The 22867-nt window shown below is 40.4% G+C and overlaps 2 protein-coding genes across 2 annotated transcripts in view; one reads left to right on the top strand and one right to left on the bottom strand.

Moving 5' to 3' along the window:
• Positions 1-22867, top strand: part of LOC106555750 (WASH complex subunit 2A) — a 110233-nt gene that overhangs the window by 37369 nt on the left and 49997 nt on the right. The gene's annotated exons all lie outside the window — the stretch shown is intronic.
• Positions 13950-22633, bottom strand: MSMB (microseminoprotein beta). Its single transcript, XM_014064557.2, has 4 exons — positions 22519-22633; positions 19013-19100; positions 17226-17328; positions 13950-15330 (listed from the first exon to the last, which is right to left on the bottom strand). The coding sequence occupies exons 1-4, from the start codon at positions 22534-22536 to the stop codon at positions 15201-15203; spliced, it is 339 nt and encodes a 112-aa protein (XP_013920032.2). The 5' UTR covers positions 22537-22633; the 3' UTR covers positions 13950-15200.

The following is a 22867-nucleotide window of genomic DNA, read 5'->3' as shown; positions in this document are numbered from 1 at the left end:
TCACTTACCTTTGCAACCATTTCCCCAGATTTAGAGAAGGCCAAGTCTGGGGAAATGGTTGCAAGGCTGCCTGTCTACTGGCCTGCCCCACTGTCTCTCAGATCCTGCCTCAACACTGAGGCAAGAAACTCACTCAGCCCAAGGGCACAACTGGCCCTGAGTAACCCCTTAGAAACCTCCTTTCTTTGCCTTTTCCCGTAGAACACACTCATAAAATTGGGAGTAAATGTTTCTAGATCATGAGTTAATTAGCCCTCTCTGACTTTCCTAGGAATTAGAAAGGACACAAGTGGGGGGAAAAACACAAAGTAAAGGAAACATTCATTCTGCAATTGAAATAGTCCGTTTCCCCTGTTGAAGAATGAAAATCCATTGTTGAAAGTGCTTCTTTTCTTGGCTGAGTAAATACAGAGGATTGAGGTGCTTCATCTGACGAGCAACCTCACTTTATTATCTAAGCTTCTACAGCTGTTTCCTTTAAAAGCTCCTCCTTAGCTTTCATTGAGAAAAGGTAAACAAACTTTCATCATTTCCCCCCATCCTGCATGTGCTAAAAAAGCAATGTTGAATCCCCAGCTACTCTCAAATAGAGTTCTAGGAAAACTGTGGGAAACAGGTATGAACAACTTCAAAACTGCGTTCTCAGAAGTTTCTGCTATTAGAGCAGAAACTGTTAGGTAAGCTCCCCGTTAGGAGAGCGAGTACGTTCAGAGAAGTGTTGTGAGAGTTGTGTTGGAGAACACACAAACCAGCATACAGAGACACTGCAGTTTAAATAGGCTTTTACTTTCATGGAAATAGAGGTATCAGAGTCCATCAAACAGTCCAAGTCATACACGGATAAAACAGTCAGTCATCAATGTCTTTCAGTTAAGGAATAATCCAAATAACATAGTCCATAAACATACAAACAGTACTCAAAGTTTGCTAGCAGTTGCAAAACTTACAATAGCTCACGGCACTTTCTAACATCCAGCTTCCAAAACACTCAGATCAGATCAGCCCAGCATCTAACAAACCAGAGAGCTAACAGTCATTCTGGCTCCCTCTTATGGCTGATTGAGGAAAACAGCAGCCAATCACATTTTACAGCATGATTTAAAGAAACAGATACAGCATTGCTATATGATTTATATATTGCCAACCCAACCATTAGATTATATTCCTAACAGAAACCAAATTCATTCTGTTTATATATGCCCCTTTGCAGGTGCTTGCCTAAATTGAGTAGGCGAGCCTGTATGCAAACCATATCTCTACTCATGCATTTACCTGAAGAAATACAAATGTGACAACATTCTTCTAAATGCCCTTGTAGCTTATAGATGTTTGTATTCAAGGCAGGAAGAGCAAAAAGTCACATCTGTCATTACAGCTTTTCCTTGCTCATCTGCAGGCAAATACTTGTGTGGTCTTTGATCAATATAGATTTATTATTTAATTAAAAATACAAATACTTTTGTTTCTACTTGGAAACCGCTTCTGGAAACTTTGATTTTGGGTTTTACTGATTAGATAGTTCCTTTAACTTTAATTTGAAGGGGGAAAGTGCAATCAAGCAATGTCATCCCCCAAAGAAATAAAAAGAGTCACAAATACAGTTGTGTGAAATCTCTTATTGATAAAAGTAGCAAGCCACAAGGCACTCATTGATGACAACAACATATAATTGGCAAAAGCATGACTCTAACGCCAGTTTAAATCAACTTTTTTGCCCAGCGGCTTAAAACAACACTAAACCTTTGTATATTGTAAGGCTTTCACAGAAGACCCGGCAAGCATTTGGAAAGCATTGGCCGAGCATTATGGGAAGATGTCTCTGCAGAAGCCAACATGTTTATGGAGGCCAGTGCCCATTAACCAGAAGGAAGGAACTGTGCCTTAGAAGCCTAAAATGGTCAATGATTGCTGGGCAGATTCCAGTTCTGACTGCTGTCAATCATATCAATTAAACTGCAGAGGATTGTCCCTATAGCAGAAATTACATTAGAAGGAGAAATAGTATGTTAAGATTGCAGTAGCTAAGGCAGTGATGGGCAACCTTTTTGGCGTGGTGTGTCAAAAATCGGCAAAAAATCGAGCATAACTCACGTTGTGTGTCACTTCGACAAAAACATAATTTTGCGCAATTTATAGTTGCTGCTTATGGCGCTCACAGTTCCCGTTGGCACTCCGCTGTTCCCTGCTGTGGTGCGGTCGTAACCGACAGTCCCAGGAGTAGACTCTCTGTGCCGGCCTGACTGGAGAGAGGCGCGCACTGTTCCCGCGCTCCTCTCCTGTGGGTCCTCCCTCGCCGCGCTGATGACGTGTGTGCGCACGGCACGCACGCCTTACCAGCAGCCCCTGCGCTCAGAAAGGGGCGGCGGCGATACAGTAAGTGAGTGTGGGCGGGGGAGATCACACGTCCCGCCCCCCCGTTCCTCCAGCACAGATTCTTTCATCCTCGGCGGCCGTGCAGGAGCTGAGGATGAATCGCATGAAATCCTGTGCGTGTCACCCCAAATGGCTACGCGTGTCAGCACTGACACGCGTGTCATAGGTTCGCCATCACTGAGCTAAGGAATACATGCCCTAGCTGTGGACAGCACAAAGAAAAAGGCAGTATTTGCTATCCTGTTGTGTAAATGGTTACCACACTATATTTGTATGCCATGGTTGATGAGATACTACCTAGCATTATTACTGGAATTCTTAGTTTTACAAAAAAAATGTATTTTGATTAGTACTACCTCTGCATTTGTGAAGAAATAATGAGTGTTTTGAATAGTCCCAGGAGCTCCTAAAATTCAAATAAGCAGATGTTCCAAGCACAAATGGCTCTTTTCCCACTGTGATGCCAATTTTCCATGTAGGAAAACTACACGTTATATAGAAAATTAGAGAACATATTAGAATTAGTACAAAAATATTCCAAAATATGTTTCGATTAAAGGAATTACTTGAAATCTGGGGTATAATTTTGGCCAGTAATATAGAAACTATATATCTACATACTTACAATTTACTAACTATTGCAAGACATTACTAACACCATGGATAACTAGCTCAAAATGGGTAGACTTTCAGATAGAACGTGGAAATTCTAGTTCTAGCTCTATTGAGACACCGCCATCTGGAATTGATGAGATGCGAGAAGATACTCTTCATTGCTATTTCATAAGTAAAAATACAAGGATATTAGAATTAGTTGTTTCTGTGTACAAATTGAGTCAGCTTGGAGTCTGACCTCTCTGTTTTCTTATTTTATTCATTTTAGGGCACGAACTGCAATGGAAGATAGCCCTTGTGCTCATGGTCCATGATTAACCAAAAGTACACCACTTTATAGTGTACCACTTAATAATGCCTTGGTAAGGCCATGCTTGGAATACTGCATTCTGTTTTGGTCGCCACAATGTAAAAAAAAGATATTGAGATTCTAGAACAGTGTTTCCCAATGTGGGGCCCACAACCCAAAGGGGGGCAATTTGATTTTTAATGGGGGCAATTTGAACCTTGTTTAAACCAGGTTAATGGCCTTCTAGGCTTCCTCCATGTGAATAGAAATTCACTTTTTGAGTAAAGTAAGAATTATATGTCACAGGGGAGGACATCAGGGTTTTAAAGATGCTTAGGTGGGACATGGCCAAGAAAAGGTTGGGAGGCACCGGTCTAGAAAGAGTGCAGAGAAGAGCAACAAAGATTATTAGGGGACTGGAGACTAAAACATATGAAGAACGGTCGCAGGAACTGGGTTTGTCTAGTTTAAAGAAAAGAAGGACTAGGGGAGACATGATAGCAGTCTTCCAATATCTCAGGGGTTGCTACAAAGAAGAGGGAGTCAAGCTATTCTCCAAAGCACCTGAGGGTAGGACAAGAAGCAATGGGTGGAAACTAATCAAGGAGAGAAGCAACTTAGAACTGAGGAGAAATTTCCTGACAGAACAATTAATCAGTGGAACTACTTGCCTCCAGAAGTTGTAAATGCTCCAACACTGGAAGTTTTTAAGAAGATGTTGGATAACCATTTGTCTGAAGTGGTGTAGGGTTTCCTGCCTAAGCAGGGGGCTGGACCAGAAGACCTCCAAGGTCCCTTCCAACTCTGTTATTCTAAGCTATCTAAGCATACACTGTACTAAAGCCAAAGTGGTTACAGAAGAAGTGAAGCTGGATCTGAGTTTGTCGTGTGCAAAAGATACAGTTAACTTTCCCTTGTTCCTGCCCAACTGCTTGGTTATCACTGTCCAGTTAGGTGTTAACAAACTGTTCAGGAAACTGTCTCTCACTTTGCAGCTCACTGATTCTGCATTCTTTTGATGTGACCTTGAAACTGCTGGTGTTTCTCACAGGATGGGATGGCTTGGTTAGGATTCCGCTTGTTTCCATCCCTGTATCCCCACCCCGCTGCTCCCTTCCTTGTTACTAATATCAAGCTATCAGCTTGGGAGGCATAGCTTAGCAGAATGGCAGCCATGACAATATGGTTAAATCCAATGTATTTTCGTACCAAAACAAAGGTTCGTGGTTATATTTCAAATGCTTTCTCTTTACTTCCAAACCTACTAGTTATGCCAAACACCCATGCAATACGAGTAGATGACTGAAGGAAGGACATTATGGGTTCACAATGTTTAATATTGGAACGGATAGGGTTAGGGTTGCACAAAACGAGGGGGGGGGATTCTGAAGAGCTCCATGACTGAAAAAGTTTAGGAACCACTGCTCTAAGGTACAGCTGGAGTTATATTTAACTTTAAATTCTGGTTCCCAGGCTGCAACTATGGGTAAGTGTGGGTTTGCTTCCCCTTCCTCTGATAAATGTTCTTTCTTGGAAACAATACAATAGGCCAGCCAATTCAGTGTTTTAAAGATATAAGAAAGAGCCATGGCCAGGAGAACTCCTAGGTCAAAACCCAAGGGTTATCATTTAAGCATTTCTATTTTGACTCAGTTCATTGACTCATGAAGAACTTGAAATAAAGCACACAGCTGCCTTTATGAAAGAAGGAATCAGAGCTTGGTCCAACATACTATATAAAATATTTTACGACAAAAAAAGTGATTTTTCTAAAGTTGATTATAAACATAATACATTAGATGGTTCAGCTATGATTTTGCAGAATGCAAAGGTTATGTACATGTAATGATCTTTTGACTAATACAGGTAGTCCTCGGCTTGCAACAGTTCATTTAGTGACTGTTCAAAGTTACGATGGCACTGAAAAAAACTGACTTATGACTGTTTTTCAGTTACAACCTTTGCAGCATCCCCATGATCATGTGATCAAAATTCAGATGCTTGACAATTGGCTCATATTTATGACGGTTGCTGTGTCCCGGGGTCACATGATCCCCTTTTGCGACCCTCTGAAAAGCAAAGTCAATGGGGAAGCCAGATTCACTTAACAACCAGGTTACTAACTTATCAACTGCCATGATTCACTTAACAACTGTAGCAAGAAAGGTCGTAAAATGAGGAAAATCTCAATAACAGAAATTTTGGACTCAATTGTGGTTGTAAGTCAAGGACCAGCTATATAGTATAGGCTGCATAGTACAAATAATTTTGGAAATATATTTCAGAACATAGAATAGAATAGAATAGAATAGAATAGAATAGAATAACAGAGTTGGAAGGGACATTAGAGGTCTTCTAGTCCAACCCGCTCCTTAGGCAGGAAACCCATTTTAGACAAATGGTTGACCAATCTCTTCTTCAAAATTTCATTCGCAACTTCTGGAGGCAAGTTGTTCCACTGATTAATTGTTGTAACTGTCAGAAAATTTCTCCTTAGTTCTAAGTTGCTTCTCTCCTTGATTAGTTTCCACCCATTGCTTCTTGTCCTACCCTCAGGCCAGTGGTGGGTTCTGGAACCCGTTGCAACCAGTACGGTGCAATGGGGCCGCACGTCCACCACATGCATGCGCGCAGCACATGCACAGTGTGTGCATGTGTACTTACCGCTCGCGACACTCCAGCCGTTCGGGGGAGCGTCGTGCAGGCGCTGTACGCTCCGTGCATGAAAGCCCTGATCGGCTCAAATACCGGTAAGGAGTGCGGGTGGGCTGGTGGGCCCTCCGGAGCACTGTACCGGAATGGTACCTGATGCTCCCAGCAGGCACCGTACGCCCGTACTGGGGCATACCAGTCATATCCCACCACTGCCTCAGGTGCTTTGGAGAATAGCTTGGCTCCCTCTTCTTTGTGGCAGCCCCTGTGATATGGAACACTACTATCATGTCACCTGTAGTCCTTTTTTTCATAAGACTAGACATAGCCAGTTCCAGCAACCGTCCTTGATATGTTTTAGCCACTCCCCTAATCATCTTTGTTGCTCTTCTTCGCACTCTTTCTAGAGTCTCAAGATCAGTACCTAGATCAATACCTATCTGCTTTTTTTAAAAGCAGCAGTTTCTTTTTTTCCCCCTGAGGTCATTCAGCTCTTTTCTATTCATTATAATTACAGATTCTCTCTCTATACATTTATATGAATATCTAGATGTATATTATATTATCATTATCTGGAGTAGTTCTGCATTTCCATGACTGGAAAATACAGGCCAGATTTGTTATCTTCTGTTGATAGCTCTGGAGTTGGCTTTGTGCTTTTCGTGCAGACACAAAATGGCAGATGGGTTGTTTGTAGGGGTGTTAAATCCATTTTTTTCCATAGTCTTTTACTCACTCACTGCCGTTTCTCCCATTCCCCCCCCCCCCCCCCCATGATGTCTGCCTCTCCACAATCCTTCAAAGGTTGTTCCTCAGGAACAGAATCTGAATGAGTTATAAGGCTCTATCTGCCAAAATATGTAGTCACAGCACAGCCTAGAGGACGTATTTAAAATGGATGGACCTTGTATGGTATGCAGCTGTTTTGAAGATATTAATTTTATGATGATATGCTCAGATGAAACAACCCAGAAGTTTCCAGGCTAGTGGACTGGCTTTCTGAAGTAAGGTATTATAGACAGGGGTGGATTCCTGCCGGCATTACTACCAGTTCGGCAGCCAAAACATTTTGCGCGCATATGCGCATTTGCACCTAAAAATGTCTGCTCTTGAGCACAATATTAAAAAGGGGGGAGTACATTTTTTCAATGAAAATTGTTCTGCGCATGTGCAGAACAGAAAATCAAGATGGCCCCAAGGATAAAACTGGTTTGGGTGTGTGTCCAGCCGAGTTACTACCTACTCAGCCAAAATGCAGGTAGATAGGTAGAAATTCAAAAAAAAATCCTACCTTTTCTATGGGTGTGGCTTGGGGGGCGTCATGTGACTGAGTGGGCGTGAGTGACATCAAGTTGGCCATGCCCACTCAGTCACATGACACACCCCCTCACCTAGTCACAACCACCGAACCGGTAGCAAAAAAAATTGAAACCCACCACTGATCAATAGGAAAGTGGTTAGCCACTATCTTCATCCAATATTTTTATTTTTTTATTTACCAATCTAGCCTACAACCTTAGTACTCTCTGGAGGTCTCTCATACAAGAACAAACCAGCATTCTGAGTGATCCCATTTCTTTAAAATGAATCTGGCCTGATGCATTACACTCTGTTTATCTTTGATGGTACATTTGAAGCTCTGTGTTTACTTGGGCTTAAGCAGTACAAACACAGAAAGTTATTTGGAAATAAATTCCACAGAGTTCAATGCTGCAGAGTTCAAAGTCACTGTTATGTACGTTCATATATGCAGGCTTACTGTCTATTGCTATTGTCTGCTACAATAGTGATGTATGTTGACTGGGCAGGAGAAATTTGAAGCACCCTGGACTGACTGGAGTACACAAAGCAGTGGTGGGTTGCAGGTGGTACGCCCGTAACAGGGGCGTGCTGGGAGCACCGGGTACCATTCCAGTACGGTGCTCCGGAGGGCCCACCTGCCTGCCCGAGCTCCTTACCTGTATTTGATCTCTTTGGCGCTTCCGCGCATGTGCATGGAGCGTATGGTGCCTGTGCAATGCCCTATCGAGCAGCTGGAGCGTCGCGGAGGCGCCACAGAGATAACAACGCATGCGTGTGTGTGTGCGCGCGTGTGTGTGCGCGTGTAGGTGAGGGATTCTGGGCCTCATTGCACCGTACCAGTTGCAACGGGATCCGTAACCCACCACTGACACAAAGGAACACATAAATGATGCTTGGTTTGTTATGATTGGTGCCATTTTTGTAATATTAAAATCTGAACAGGCTTCTTTCGGGGTCTCTCAAAATCCACATTTCCTCTGGGATAATATCAGGGCATGAACAGCAGTTGGGTAGCATACAAGGCAGCAGTTAGTGGAGCCAAAAACTGTGATGAATGGATCCTCTCATTTTCCTGTTTCTGCCACCTTTTTTCCCTCCCTGTTCCTCCTTTTTTCCTAGTGTTTCCATGATCATTGTGAGTTGATTTGAAAAGAGACAGATGGGAGAAAGTTTAACTTATTGCCATGTTGGGGTATTATTAGTTTCAATGGTAGGATTGATATACTCTCATATGTACATTCCAGCTTCGGTTGTAATATATTCATAAGTGTATTCTAAATATTTTGGATTTTTTTAGTTTACCCATTCAAACCAGCTTAAAGAAGAATGGAAAATAATTATGTTTTAGAGGGGTTTAGGCAAAACATTATATTACACAAATGTAAATTTAAGAACAATTCTTTCTTAACAAAAGACTTAAAATATTTTTTTAGGAAAAAAAGATTACCGTATATGCACAATAGATACCATAATGCTATTTCCTTTTCATGATATGGGAACAAGACTGTTCTCCATATTTCCACATGCCTTTCTATCCTCATAGATCTTACTTGCTTTGACTTTGTCTATCCCATCTGCTCATTTACAAACAACTCAACCAGATAAGAAAAAAAAATGAATCACATAAACAATTCTAGTTGATTAGATCGATTTCTGAAGAGCGCTTGGCAGAAAAATCACCATATGATTGATAGGAAATTCATTATGATTGGTAATGAATCATAATGGCACTGATTTCACACTTATTTCATTTCTCCTTCCAAATCCATTACAAATAATGGTCTCTGGTTTTTTTTTTCTTTCAAATCATCAAGATTTTCCAGATCTAAGTGTGCCTGGAGATAGTTTGTCTAAGAGATGCTGTTTTGAAATTTGTGACATGTAGCATTTCATCCCTCAGTAAATCACATAATGTAAGAGTACCCAAAATAGCAATGTCAAAAATCTGAAAGCCATTCTAACTGCTCATTTCATCACCAGGTGGGGAAGGTCATGAGAATCTAGGGAAACAAAGCAGACACTAGTGAATGTCAATAAGATTAAAATCCTCATTATTTTAGTCATCGTCTATCCACTGTAGGATGAAGGCCTCTTCCGCATGATTCCAACCAATACAGTCCTGAGTTTTCTTGGCCAATTGGACCCACAATACTTCCTGATGTCGTCAATCCATCTTGTTTTAGGTCTCTTTTGTGGATACTTTTTATCAAGTGGGATCCATTCTATGACTGCCATCATTTCTTTTTGTTATGTGACCAGCCCATTTCCAATTCAATTCTTTTACTGTCTTGATGATATCATATACTTTTGTTTGTTCTCTAATCCATATGCAGGCCTTAAAATACCAAAGATTAAGATACATGATATAAAGTTCAACTTGGTTTTTAATGCATTAGCCTTTAGATAGACTTCATGTTCTAATGCACGTAATAGCTATTTATTCTAGGGAGTTATAAGTGCTCATGTATTTTGCAATATTCTGACATCATCTCTGGAGCTGCTAGAAGTTGTTGTCGGAACATCTGTCTGAGCCTCAGTTGTCATTTTTACGCTGCCAAAGCTAACCAAATAAACCACATCATTTTCCAGAGTTGCTTAGAGTATGATCTATTTTGTTTATAAATATATTCATAAACAAAATCACAGATTTGAAATTAAATGACTAATTGGGCCCCATTTTATCACTGGCAATTGTTTTAGTTCTTTCAACTTTACCAAAAAACAGACACTTTTAAAATATCAGCATATACTCATTATGTATGAGTCAGGTGGGTGCGCTTCGCATGCGTGAGCAATTCAATGGAAATTGTTCAGCGCATGCACAGAACTCAAAAACAAGGTTGTAGCAGTGACTGCGGTGTCCAGGGAACCGGTTCAGAGGTGTGGCCAGCCTGGGTTGCTGCCGGTTCTGTGACCCAGGCCAGCATGCCACTACCGGTTCAGCTGAACCAGGCCAAAGTGGTAGGAACCCACCACTGGTATGAGTCCTTTATTTGATCTTACTAATTGAACTATGACTTTAGGAATAATATAGTAATATACAAAGATCGCATTTTAACTTCTTTGCCAATCCTCAATTGCTTTTTTCTATTAAAGGTAGTCCCAACTTACAACGGTTCATTTATGGTCCACACGAAGTTACAACGGCAATCTTATTGCACAACCTTTTTCCTTTCAAGAGTTAAAATTCCATAATAAAGTGATTGAAATGAAGCTTCATTTCAATCACATTATTATGGAATTTTATTTAATCTCATCTAAATTTAATGCCTCAGCGTATCATCAGAGGTGGGTTGCTCCCGGCTTGGTCCGGTTCAGCCGAACCAGTAGTGGTGGCAGCATGAGGCTCCGCCTACCCGCCCCGGACACTTCTGCACATGCGCAGAAATGTTGCACACACGTGTGAGCACAAGCAAACTGGTAGTAAACCGGTTAGCAACCCACCACGGCGTATCACCTAAAGTCCAGCGTAACTCTTGAAAGAAAATAAGGTTGTGCACTCTTGGTACTATAAGGGTGGAGGTTGGAAGGGCTATCAATTGATGAGGAAGGACCAGTTGTGTCCAAGTAGAGAAGGATATTACATAGACAATTCTCAATCTCTTCTGAAATCCATTACATGATACAACAAGCACCTGTTAATTTGGAAATGCATGAGGAAATATTTGGAGTTTCAACTCTGGAGTGTAGATCTCCCTTCTGCCAATTGTCCCATTCCTCTTGCTAGAATCCAGAAAAATGCAACACAAGTAAATGCATAATATATACTTATGCTTTGCAACATGAATCATGTTATTGGGAGGACTTTCAGATTTCTCCCTGTTCTGCGTGAATGGCTAATGTATCAAGTTTCATTCCTGGCCCAGAAGTAAATCACAGGTTTCCATTAACTCCTTAATAATCCATCTTGACTTAATTCCCAAGGATGACTTAGAGTTTTTATTATAGACACAAATGAATCTTTAAAATATTGAAGACCTATTGTGGTACAAAGAGATCAGAGACAGAAATTGCACAGAACTCATAGACCTATGAAAATTTATGACATAAATGATAGTATAATTGGTGACTCTCATGGTGTTAGCGCTGATGAATATTTTAGAGATGAACCAAAGATAGGGAAATGCTCTGATCCAGAAGGTTATCTGTATTTTGGAAGCTGAGCACCATGCAACCCAGTTTATACTGTTTTAATCAAAAGCCCATAAAATCCCCTATAGGAGCACCTTTAAATCCATTAAAACAGCCAGTTGCCTAAGGGCTGGGAGAGTGCAGTAGTAAATAATGAGCTGGATTTATTTCTACTTATCCATGTGCTGAATACAGGAAATTAAAGTCAATCTAGATGGATCCCAAGATGCAAGAAAGCAAATGTGGATTGTTCTTTGATGTCCTTTTAAGTAATGCCAACTTAAGTATAAGATAAAGAAATCAACTGCACTCTCTATTTCAGGAAATTATTTTAGCTTAAAGCTTAACAACAAACTGAAGATGTTTTGGATTAATTTCCCACATGTAGATGACATGATCAAAATCACAAAACTACATCTGATTTACTTTGGCCATGTCATGAGTGCAAATTCATTGGAGAAGTCAAGTGTCAAACTCGCAAGTGAAGTTAGCTGAGCCCATCTTGGAGGCTTCAGGGTTGCTACAAAGCAGAAGAAGGGGGAAGGAAGGAGGGGGGAAATAGTTAGTTGGGGTTTTGTAGCCAAAAAAAGGAAGTTTTTCTGTCGGAACCAAGGACATTCCAACAGGTGGCTGTCCAGGGGAGGAGTGAAGTAACCAAGCAACTGGCCAACACCTTGATTTGACAGTGTGACCAGTGACTTGGGGAAAAGGGAAAACGTTTACTTTTTAATTCGGTGAAAGCCATTAGAACTTTCAGAGTTGACTTTCACCAGTTGTGCCAATATGATGTATCCAATAAACTGTTCTTGGAGGAATCTGCCTGCCTCAGATTTCTGCTTTCTATGGGTGTGTTACTTGGAAGGTTGACATCAATGATGCTAGGGGAACAAGAAGAAGGAGCAAGCAAAGCAGACATTGGCTTGATAACATCGAAACTGATACAAAGATGAACATCCAACAACCGAAAGAAGCTGCTTAAGAGGGTAGGATGAAGAGCACTTGCCTATAAAAGTCATCAAGAGCAGGACACGACTAAATGGTTAAAATAAGAAAAGTAGATTGAACATTAGAGGACTTGCCAAACAATCTTAAGAGAAGAATCAAGTTAAATGAACTAACCTTGTGTAGAGATAATTTAGAATCTTTAGGTATTAATTTAACTGTGATTAACTACAGGTTGTCCACAATGAGCCCAAAATTTCTGTTGCTAAGTGAAACGTTTGTTAAGTGAGTTTTTCCACATTTTATGACTTTTCTTGCCACAGTTCAGTGAATCACTGTAGTTGGTAAATTAGTAACACAGTTGTTAAGTGAAACTAGTTTCCCCATTGATTTTTCTTCTTAGAATGTCGCAAAAGGTGATTACCTGGACTCCTGCAACCATCACAAATATGAACCAATTGCCAAGCATCTGAATTTTGATCATGTGACCATGGGGATGCCACAATGGTTGTGTGAAAAACTGTCATAAGTCACTTTTTTTCAGTGACATAGCTTTGAACGGTCATTAAATGAACTGTTGTAAGTTGAGGACCATCTTTATTCAATGTGACTGAACTGATAAAAAAATAGTACCAGCTACACAACACATGTAATCCACTAGTCCCATGATGGCAAATTTCAAATTTTTTTAGAACCTCTTCTGTAAGTGTGGCCTGCTTTGAGGGAGTGGCTTGCTGGCCATGTGACTGGGTGGGAGTGGCTTGCCAGCCATGTGACTGGTTGGGTGTGGCCAACTTGTAAAATGTGGTGAAACTCACTTAACAACACTCTTGCTTAGCAACCAAAATGTTGGCTCAGAAACTCTGGCATTTGAAGCACGCAAGTCTTAAAGCTGTCAAGTTACAAGACCCTTGCACCCCTAACCCTTTAGAAAAAAGAACTCCAGGGGTGTTCAAACTTGACAGCTTTAAGACTTGTGGACTTCAACTCCCAGAATTCCTCTTGTCGCTCTTCATCTTGATGATGTGTGGATAGGCGGGGGGGAGGGAGCTGGAAACGGCACTGTAGATTTGTGGAACCTCTTCTAAGGAAGAGGTTAGAACTGGCAGCAACCCATCCCTGCATGATGGCGAGCCTGTGGCACATGTGCTACAGCTGGCACACGGAACCCTTTCTTTGGCCACGCAAGCCTTCGCCCTGCTGAGCTCCACCATGCATGCGGGTGTGTCTCCTGCCGGCCAGCTGATTTTCAGGTCTCTACTGCACAAATGCGGAAGATGGGGGGGGGGCAGGGGGGCATGGACATGCCCAGGGTATAGGGAGTGTGGCACCCCCCTCCCCCGTTTTTTGTTTCAGGAGGCTTCAGGGAGTCCTTTTAGGACCAAAATCGGGTGGGGTGGGTTTCACATGCATGCACTGGGGGTCACACGCATGCACAGGGGAGCACGGGGGCACATGCATGTACACTTGTGCAGGGGGCAGGGCGTATTGCATTATGGGTGTGGGCATGTTGACATGTGCTGTCACATGTGCACATGTGCTGTTGCATATGCACGATTTTGGCACGCAAGGAGAAAAAGGATAGCCATCACTGCACTAGTCCATGAGCTGCACTGGCTGCCGTGTTGTTTCCAGGCGTACTCAAGGTGTTGGTTGTCACCTTTAAAGACCTACATGACTTGGGACTGGGTTACCCAAAATACCATCTTTTTCCAAAAGTTTCTACCTATCCAATCTGATTCAACAGATTGGGTATGCTGGAGATCCTATCAGCCCAACAACCGTCAGTGTTTTTGTTAATGGCTTAGGGTTAGGGGTTAAGGTTAGTGTTAGACTAAGGGCTAGGGCTAGGGCTAGTGTTAGCCTGGGTACTAGGTGTACATTATGATTTGAATATGGTTATGGTTATGACTACATCTACATCTACATTTAGTAACAGTTATGACTCTTTTGACCTTTATGACTTTTATTGGTTTATCAATGTATAAAGTACAAAGAAAAACAAAAATAGGAAATTAAAGAAATAAAAATGAAAGGGGGAAAGAAAATATGAGGTCCATTGGAAGAAAGATAAAGGCTTTGACTTCCGACTCTTTTTAGCACAGTACAATATAACATCACAGCCTCAACTTTTTACTTTTATGCATTAATATATAACTAGCCATTTCTATAACAACAAATCTATCAGCATAGCCAAAATCAAAGTTTCATTTTTTTTATCACAAGCACAAAAACATCAATACATTCTCCTCTTTGAATAGAACAATCAACTGAACCATTTCTGCTTTATCTTCCTTACTGTTGAAATAGTACATATTTCTATTTGCCCTTAATAATCTTTATAAACTATCACCATTTATATTAACAATATTCACTGTATTCTTTCAGATGCTTTAACCTCAAAAGAGAAAAATACTTCTTTTTTCCATCCATTTTAAAACACTAAGTTTTTGTTAAAACATTTTTAAAAATCAAAACATTCTAATACATTTTTTAAAACTTCCTCTTAACATACATACTTTAAAATTCAGTTTAAACTTTCATTAAATTTAGGCCAAGGTCTCATTTTTCCAAAATACACATTTTTGTAGTAGGAATCTTAAATACTGGGCCTGTTCTAACAGTTTTATGAAGGCAACATTATAGTAATATAATCAATGTAATGCATTCATATAGTAAGAATCCATTAAACATGTATTGTCTTATGTGACTGGAACAACAATTTTTCAGTCTTGAACTTGGTCATCCTCAGAACTACAAAATTGTTGTAAGTAAATTTTGTTTAGTAACAGAGATGGAATACTTGAGATCAAGATTGGGAATAGGAGAAAGAAAAAATACCAGATTTCCCCAAAAATATCTTGGAGTACAAACTTTTTAATGGGTTGGTTAACTTTTAACCAACCCCAGCAAAGACTTGGCAATTTTCTGCAGGATCATTCTTCTTCACCACACGGATGGTGCAACTTTTGCGGTGAAACATGGCAATGCATTTCTTCTTATCATAGTTGATAGGTCTGGAAACTCTAAATAAATAAGACAGATATTCAGGCCATGTTGCATAAAGGATATTAAAATTACCAGTACATTAAAGAAATTGTCTAAGACTCCAATGAACTTGCAAGATAGACTGACTGTTGGTACACAACACTTATGGTGCTCAGATGCTCAAACTGAAGACTATCACTGGTTAGAATGCAGTACTGCATTCTCTAATGAAGAGGATTCTGAAGTAAGTTCTTAATCATTCAATTACAATTAAACTGCATGCAGTTTTGGTCACCACGATGTAAAAAAGATGTGGAGACTCTAGAAAGAGTACAGAGAAGAGCAACAAAGAGGATTGGAGGACTGGAAACTAAAACATATGAAGAACAGTTGCAGGAACTGGGTATGTCTAGTTTAATAGAAAGAAGGACTAGGGGAGACATGATAGCAGTCTTCCAATATCTCAGGGATTGCCACAAAGAAGAGCAAGTCAAGCTATTCTAAAATGCAGGTTTAATAAAAGTTAATTTACATTAATAAAATCTAAAATTGCTTAGATCTTTATGAGAGGACAGTATAATGATCTAAGCAACGTTAGAGTTTATTAACTTAATTTAACTTTTATTAAAACCTGAATTTTATTATTCATAAAAGTTTGAGCTACTGAGATAGGTGGCAAATACATTTAACAAATAAATAAAAATAAATAATTTTGCAAGCATAAATAAATGAGGAATTCCGGACACAGGTTGGCCTAGATCCACGGTCCCCAATCTCTTGGGTACCAACACCGGTACCATGAAGAGAGTTTCTTCCACAGACTGGAGGGGGCGTGGTTTTCCATGCTGCCTGAATCCCATGGATGGGGCTTTGCTTGTTTGCACAACCCGGTTTCTGGCATGCCACGGACCAGTGCCAATCCATGAACCAGGGTTTGGGGACCTCTGGTCTAGAGTCAACAACCCAAAAGATGATTTATGTAGATCAATAGTTGCAGACACTTGAGAGTCAAACAGGAAGATTTGGAAGGTCTTTAGAACAAGAAGGTCAAGGACAATATTCTCGCCATTAATTTTAAAAAAAACAGCAACATGAACTGCCCCCAAAGCTTTCACATACAATCTATATACATGAAGGGAAGTGCTTCATGTATTTGACAAAGTAAATTCTATCCTACGACCACCTTGACTAGATGCCATGCCTGAGTACGTTTCTGTGCCAGCCAGGATCTTGCATTACCAGGATTTGTTAACCATTCTCATGGAAATATAGATATAGGTACAAAGATATAGATATATAGACATAGATGCAGAGCATATATCTATGTATATAGAGTTGAAAGTGCCACACAAAGCCAGGGGTGGGCTGGCACGGTTTGCCCGGGTTCAGGAGAACCCATAGCTAACGTTATTGCTGGTTTGGAGAACCTCCAAATCCCACCACTGGCTGGCCCTGCCCACTCTGCCTCTCCCCTCCCAGGAGTCTCCATTTGGCCCATTTAGTTGTGAGGTAAGTGCAGGGCCCGTGCAGCAGCTTGTGGAAGGGGGGAGGAAATGCGCCTTCCGGAAGTTCCAGAAGGCTGGAAATGGGCCTGTTTCCAGTCTCCGGAGGGCCTCCAGAGACAGGGGGAGGCAGTTTTTGCCCTTCCAAGAGGCTCAAGGAAAGCTTCCAGAGTCTGGGGAGGGTGAAAACACACCCCATCGTGGTGCAGGAGGCTGACTAGACCATGCCCGCCATGGTCATGCCCACCCAGCAATCAGGCAGAGAACCCATTATTGAGATTTTTGAAGCCCACCTCTGTACAAAGCTGGTGTCTTTTGAGTGAGGTGAATGGACATTCAAAATATAGCAACTTCAGAAGAGGTTTACAGTCATCTAAGAATTTAAACATAACAATTCAGCAAATACGAGAGAGTTGAACGCTTGAACTTACAGGCTGCAGCATATTAATTTTTGGGGTTTACATTCACATTTTTGGCAGTTGTTTGTTTTCCAAACAGCTGGAGCACGGTACCATTTTCCATCATGAAAGCAGCCTGCAAGATGCAGAACACAAACAATTTAGGACTAATTCTGAATTTCTGGATATGATCCTAGCAACTTTTCAGTGAATTTGAGCGGACAATTTTTCATAAAGTGGCCAAGTCTTTTTCATGTTCTCTTATCATGTAATCAGCACAGAAACAATTTGTTTCTAGAGTTTCCTTTATCACAAACTTTACAAGCACCCTGTTCAATTCTGGAAGGTCCACATAGAATTTCCTACCACATGTTCAATTCACTCACGTTGATTATAGATGTGACAGTCAAAGTAATATTATTAGTGAGAGCTTTGATTTAAAACCAAATAGATTCATTGATAGATTTTAATTATATACTTGCATGCTGCCAATTCCATTAGTGGCTCAGAAAAGCTATTGTCTGTTAACTCAAAAACTGCTCAATAAAATGACAGATAACTTTAAATAGTGGATGGATGGATGGATGGATGGATGGATATGATATAGATATAGATATAGATATAGATATAGATATAGATATAGATATAGATATAGATATAGATATAGATATAGATATAGATATAGATATAGATATAGATATAGATATAGATATAGATATAGATATAGATATAGATATAGATATAGATATAGATATAGATAGATATAGATATAATCAATGTTGGCTAACCTTTTTGGTACTGCCAAAATGGGAGCGCATGCGGAATTCATTTAGTGACTGTTCAAAGTTACAACTTTTTTTACACTTATGACCATTGCAGCCTCTCCATGGTCACAGGATCAAAATTCAGACTTTGACTCATATTTATGATGGCTGCAGTATCCAAGGGTCATGTGATCACCTTTTGCGAACTTCTGACAAATGCTCAATGGGGAAGCCAGATTCACTTAGTAACCGTGTTCCTAATTTAACACCTGCAGTGATTTACTTAACAGCTGTGGCAAGGATGTCATAAAATGAGGCAAAACTCATTTAACAAATGTCTCACTTGACAACAGACATTTTGGGCTGAATTGTGGTCGTAAGTCGAGCACTACCTGTACTATAGATTAGAACCCTCTTTTAACCCTGCTTCTTCTTTCTATAACATCTTAAAATTACATCTTTATTCCTGGATAGGGCATTTTTGCTTTGAAAAGGAAGAAAAAGTCAACAGCTCAAACACCTCACAGGTTTTCAAAAGGGACTATTTTAGGCAGAGTGGGAGGAATTAACTGAACCAAGGAAAGACCGCTCCCAGAGAGCTTCAGAGAACATTATGCTTTATTGTTACAGATTGTTCTGATCACTCAGGAAGCATCACTAAGGATCCACTTCTATGAGTCTTCAGGTTGCAAAACACTTTTATCAGAATTTTAAACCAATTTCAAAAATACATATTTTTATGCAGGAATGTATTGGTATTTAGATGTAGAATTGAATGATTTAATGTAATAGGCCATTCTAATTACCGAGATTCTATTTTTTAAAAATCTTAATCAACTATAGTAAAATATTGCATTAAATTTGTATGTTATAATATATGATTTGTACAGTGAAATTGTGTGATATTATTTTCATCAAATTGAAATCGGACTTTGCCTTCCTTCTTTGGATGCTGCTTTATTTTGCATTTTGAAAAAAAACAATAGGAGACTCTGGATAACCATAATTACCACTATTTCAATTTCTTTTCTTTTGAACACAAAACAAAATTCTTACCCTTTTTACCAACTGGTTTCACAGAACATTGAGCGTCACATAAGTTTCTTAAAAGGGCAAGGATCAGAATGAAAACCAGAATATGCCTCTGTAAAGAACAACAACAGGAAAGCAATAAAAGTTAAATTTAGTGGGTAATTATGGTGGATATTACTGAAGGGCAAAACCTGTTAACCCAGGAGTTGCATTTGAACATTAGGTATTGCACAATTCTTGCAGGAAAAATGCAAAAATCCACTCCTCTGCTCACAATAGAATCCCTTATGCCACCAGGCTCGAAATTTTGGGCTAAGCATAGGACACAAAATTGTCTGCTACAACGTCCTACCTGTAAATGACTACTTCAGCTTCAACTACAATAATACATGGGCAAACAATTGATAGAAAATCAAGGTAAATCGCTCCAAACCCGACTGCAGAAAATACGACTTCAGCAACATTGCCTGGAATGCTCTACCTGACTCCGTTGTTACATCCTCAAAACCCTCACAGCTTCAACCTCAAACTCTCTACCGTGGACCTCACCCCATTCTTAAGAGGTCCGTAAAGGGGGCGTGCATAAGCGCACCAGCGTGCCTACCATCCCTGTCCTACTGTCCCTATTTACTTGCATTCATTTCCTTTGTTCAGGTCCATGTTCATACTTATACCTGCTACCCTGAACATGTTTGACAAACTAATAAATAAAAATAAAATAATAAAACAAATAAATAAATTGGCCACAATCCTTCCCTTAGGATTTGGATCCCTCCAGCCAAAGGTGCACATGAGCCTGACCTCAGGACCACCATTCTTCCCTTCTGGGTCGCCTCTGGAGCTTTCAAAGAAGAACACGGATATTCTCTCTTTCCTTCCTTAGCGATTCTGGAACTGAGCAGCAAGGGAAGATAGTATGGTGGCTTCCTCGGAGAAAGCTGGTAAGTACTGGGTGCAAGGCCTAACCATTTCCAGTCCCCATCTCTTTCCAGCCTTAATTTTGGTCCAGCACCCAGAACTCCCCACCCTGCATCTCTTCCTGCTTGTCAGATATTCACCCTGTCTGGATCCTTCTGCTTTCCCCTCTCTAACACTCCTCATAGGTTGTCTATCCTTCTGTTGGGACAAAGCCCAGCTCTAGGTTTACTGTATCTAGTTGGTGTAGAAAAATCCTCCATCCCGTCTTTAGGAACTGTTTGTGGACACCCTAAAACACTTCAAACATTTAAAGCTATTTTTGAGAAGGGGGGGGCAATTTCAATTAGTTTAATTTTGAATATGATTCCTGTTTTATTTTATGTTATTGTTCTGATCTCGGCTTCCCAAGAGCATGAAGCAAACTCCTTGTCCCAACAAAAAATCCTTTTATTGCTTTACTGTGAATTTTTCTCATTCACATCCAACAAATTCTTTCAAGGGAGGATTTATAGTCACAGACCTTATCTGGCTTAAACTGTTGCCAGGCCAATATCTGCAAAACTTGGCAAGGAGTCTCTGAGAGTCACAAACCAATTAAGCAAACTAATTGTCTCCTGCAAACTCCCCTCCCCTTTCACTCATCTTTTATTTCCTCTGGGAGGGGACATTCATCATCCACCTGTGGCCTTATTCCCAAGTTGACCCCTGTTCTTTAGCTGTTCTCTTCGACTGGCAACTCTGTGCATGCACACACTGGAAACAGGCTCCAGCTGTTCGTCTGCTTCACTGATGTGACTCTGAAGGCAGCTGATAACTGGCATACGTTCCTGGCCCCCACATTGCCTCCAACACAGGGCTCTCCTCAGAGCCTTCTCCAGACTCCAGGATTGGCCCATATTCCTCCCCAACCTCCTCACTATCTGAATCTGTTGCCAGCTCCACTGGCTGCTGGCAGGCCACAACAGTTATTGCCTTATCTCTATTTATTTTTTGGAGATGTTCTAGGAATCAGACCGGCTGTCAGCCTGAAAAGGGTTAAGCATTGCCAAACTAAAAAGATGTAAGCCAGAATATCATAACCAAATCTTTTTTGCGTTACTTCCAACTAAATATTCTACATTCAGGGTATTCATGAGACAGGAGCAGAAACAAAAGAATCCTCTAGGCACTTACCATAACGGAATCATCTACTTTTCATAGGTTGCTCTGAGAATTTGCAGGCACTGTTCTGCAAATTTATAGGTGGATGCAAATGTATGCATTATGTATGTACTGCCATGTGAGCAGAGTTTGACAACTGACAAATTTGCTAATTTGTCCTAGTCACTGCTCAGGAGAGGTGACTTTGGAGAGAAATTCCAAAATTTCTGGAACTAAATGCTTGGCCAATTGATTATGAGAATTGATCACTGGTGTTCCTTTACAAAGTCCAGATTACTGCAGCTCTCATTCTACTTTGAGCCAAACGGGGGGTCTGTATGCCAGCAATTCATCAAAGCATTATGTACAAAAGGACGTATGTGCAATGTGTTTTGTTCCACTGACCTGCTACAAGGTAAAATAGGTCATGGGGAATGAATACCAAATGATCCCATGCAGGGCCTTCATTGTTTCGTGTGCAATTCATTTTTCGGAGGGAAATAGTCACCACAATAAAATGTTTTGTTTCTAGATCACTGATTCCAAAGCTCATCAATTAAAAGCAGACTGGATTCAGTGTTGGTTACCTGGAACATTACCCCCCTAACTTGTTTGGTGAACTCTCCAAGTCCATCTGGTAAACCAGCCTGTGAACTAGAGAGGTTTTTGCTCCAACTCCCTACGTTCTGAATATCGTTGGCCAAATCTATGGATAATTTCTCACCAAATATCAGAGAGCCACTTAAATCCATAATTAGTCACAGATTTTTAAAAAACAACAACATGAAAGTAGCAGACTTTCAGAGCAGTATTCAACCTAATCAGAGAACCACTTCTTCTTGATCAGATTCATATCTGGCTCAAACACTGAGAAATCATTTTGTTTTTCATATCAAATATTAGATAACCAGAGTATCATTAAGCTAGATATACTTTTGGAAAACATATTGTCATAGTGAGCATGATGTTCAAAGTCACAAAAAAAAACTCAACCAATTAGCACACCAGCTATCCTTCTATGCAGTGGGTTCCTTCTGCAAGCAGCTATCAGGCGTGGTGTTGGAATCCTTAAGTTTGTGTTGGATGACTTTAATCATCCAGGGTTGTGTTAGATAATGCTCATAATCATGGGTTCGTCCTAAGTAACCTTGAGCCCAACAAATAAAGATTGTGTTGGACCTGCCACAACTTTAGATGAAAATGATTCTTGGCTCTATTTGTTGAGAAAGGTGTAGAGATTAAGAAGTATATTGAAGGTGTGCAAAACCAGCACTGAAAATCATGCGCCAAAATCCCTAAGTTTTTCTTTTCCTTTACTTAACAGTCTCTTATTGCCCACCCCAGCATAACCAATCAGGATCAGGCAAGATGTTTTCCTAATGGTCAGTCCAAGTGTAGTCTGGAAAGTGGTCCCTTTCCTTCTCCCAGCTGGGTGACCTTGAGGCAACACCTTGAAGAGATAAAGCACTTACTTTTATTTCCCAAAGCATTGCTCATTCATTTCCCCTCTGCCAACTCACAGCAGCGAACCACAAGCAAACATAAGGTGGTAGGAAAGGACTGAAGCACTTGATAAGATTACTTCTGAATGGTCTTTCTTTTTTACCTGATCAGGGGAGACTATCTGATTAGGGAGGAGTCTAGGACAACTGATGAACCAAGACAATTCCTGAATATATGAGCAGCCAGCAAAGAAGATAAGGCAGCAATGGAACAATCTGCTGCTTTTGTATTACTGTTGCACTGGCAAATTAATGTGGGATTGCTTTCTTTCATTTAGCTCACATTTTGAGCATAACCTTATAGGAATGGAATGTTCAA

This window comes from Thamnophis sirtalis, unplaced genomic scaffold, assembly GCF_051295495.1.
Source record: "Thamnophis sirtalis isolate CommonGarterSnake01/CBP01778 unplaced genomic scaffold, rThaSir2_p1.2 scaffold_12, whole genome shotgun sequence".
Taxonomy (NCBI): Eukaryota; Metazoa; Chordata; class Lepidosauria; order Squamata; family Natricidae; genus Thamnophis; species Thamnophis sirtalis.
This window is presented reverse-complemented; position numbering and strand designations above follow the sequence as displayed.

Bases quoted from the DNA above. Each gene is read 5' to 3' on its own strand.
- MSMB (XM_014064557.2), bottom strand. The intron at 17,329-19,012 runs GTAAGAATTTTG...TGCATCTTGCAG, and splicing joins GAAACCAGTTGGTAAAAAGG to GCTGCTTTCATGATGGAAAA. The intron at 15,331-17,225 runs GTAAGTTCAAGC...TTATTTATTTAG, and splicing joins AAATTAATATGCTGCAGCCT to AGTTTCCAGACCTATCAACT.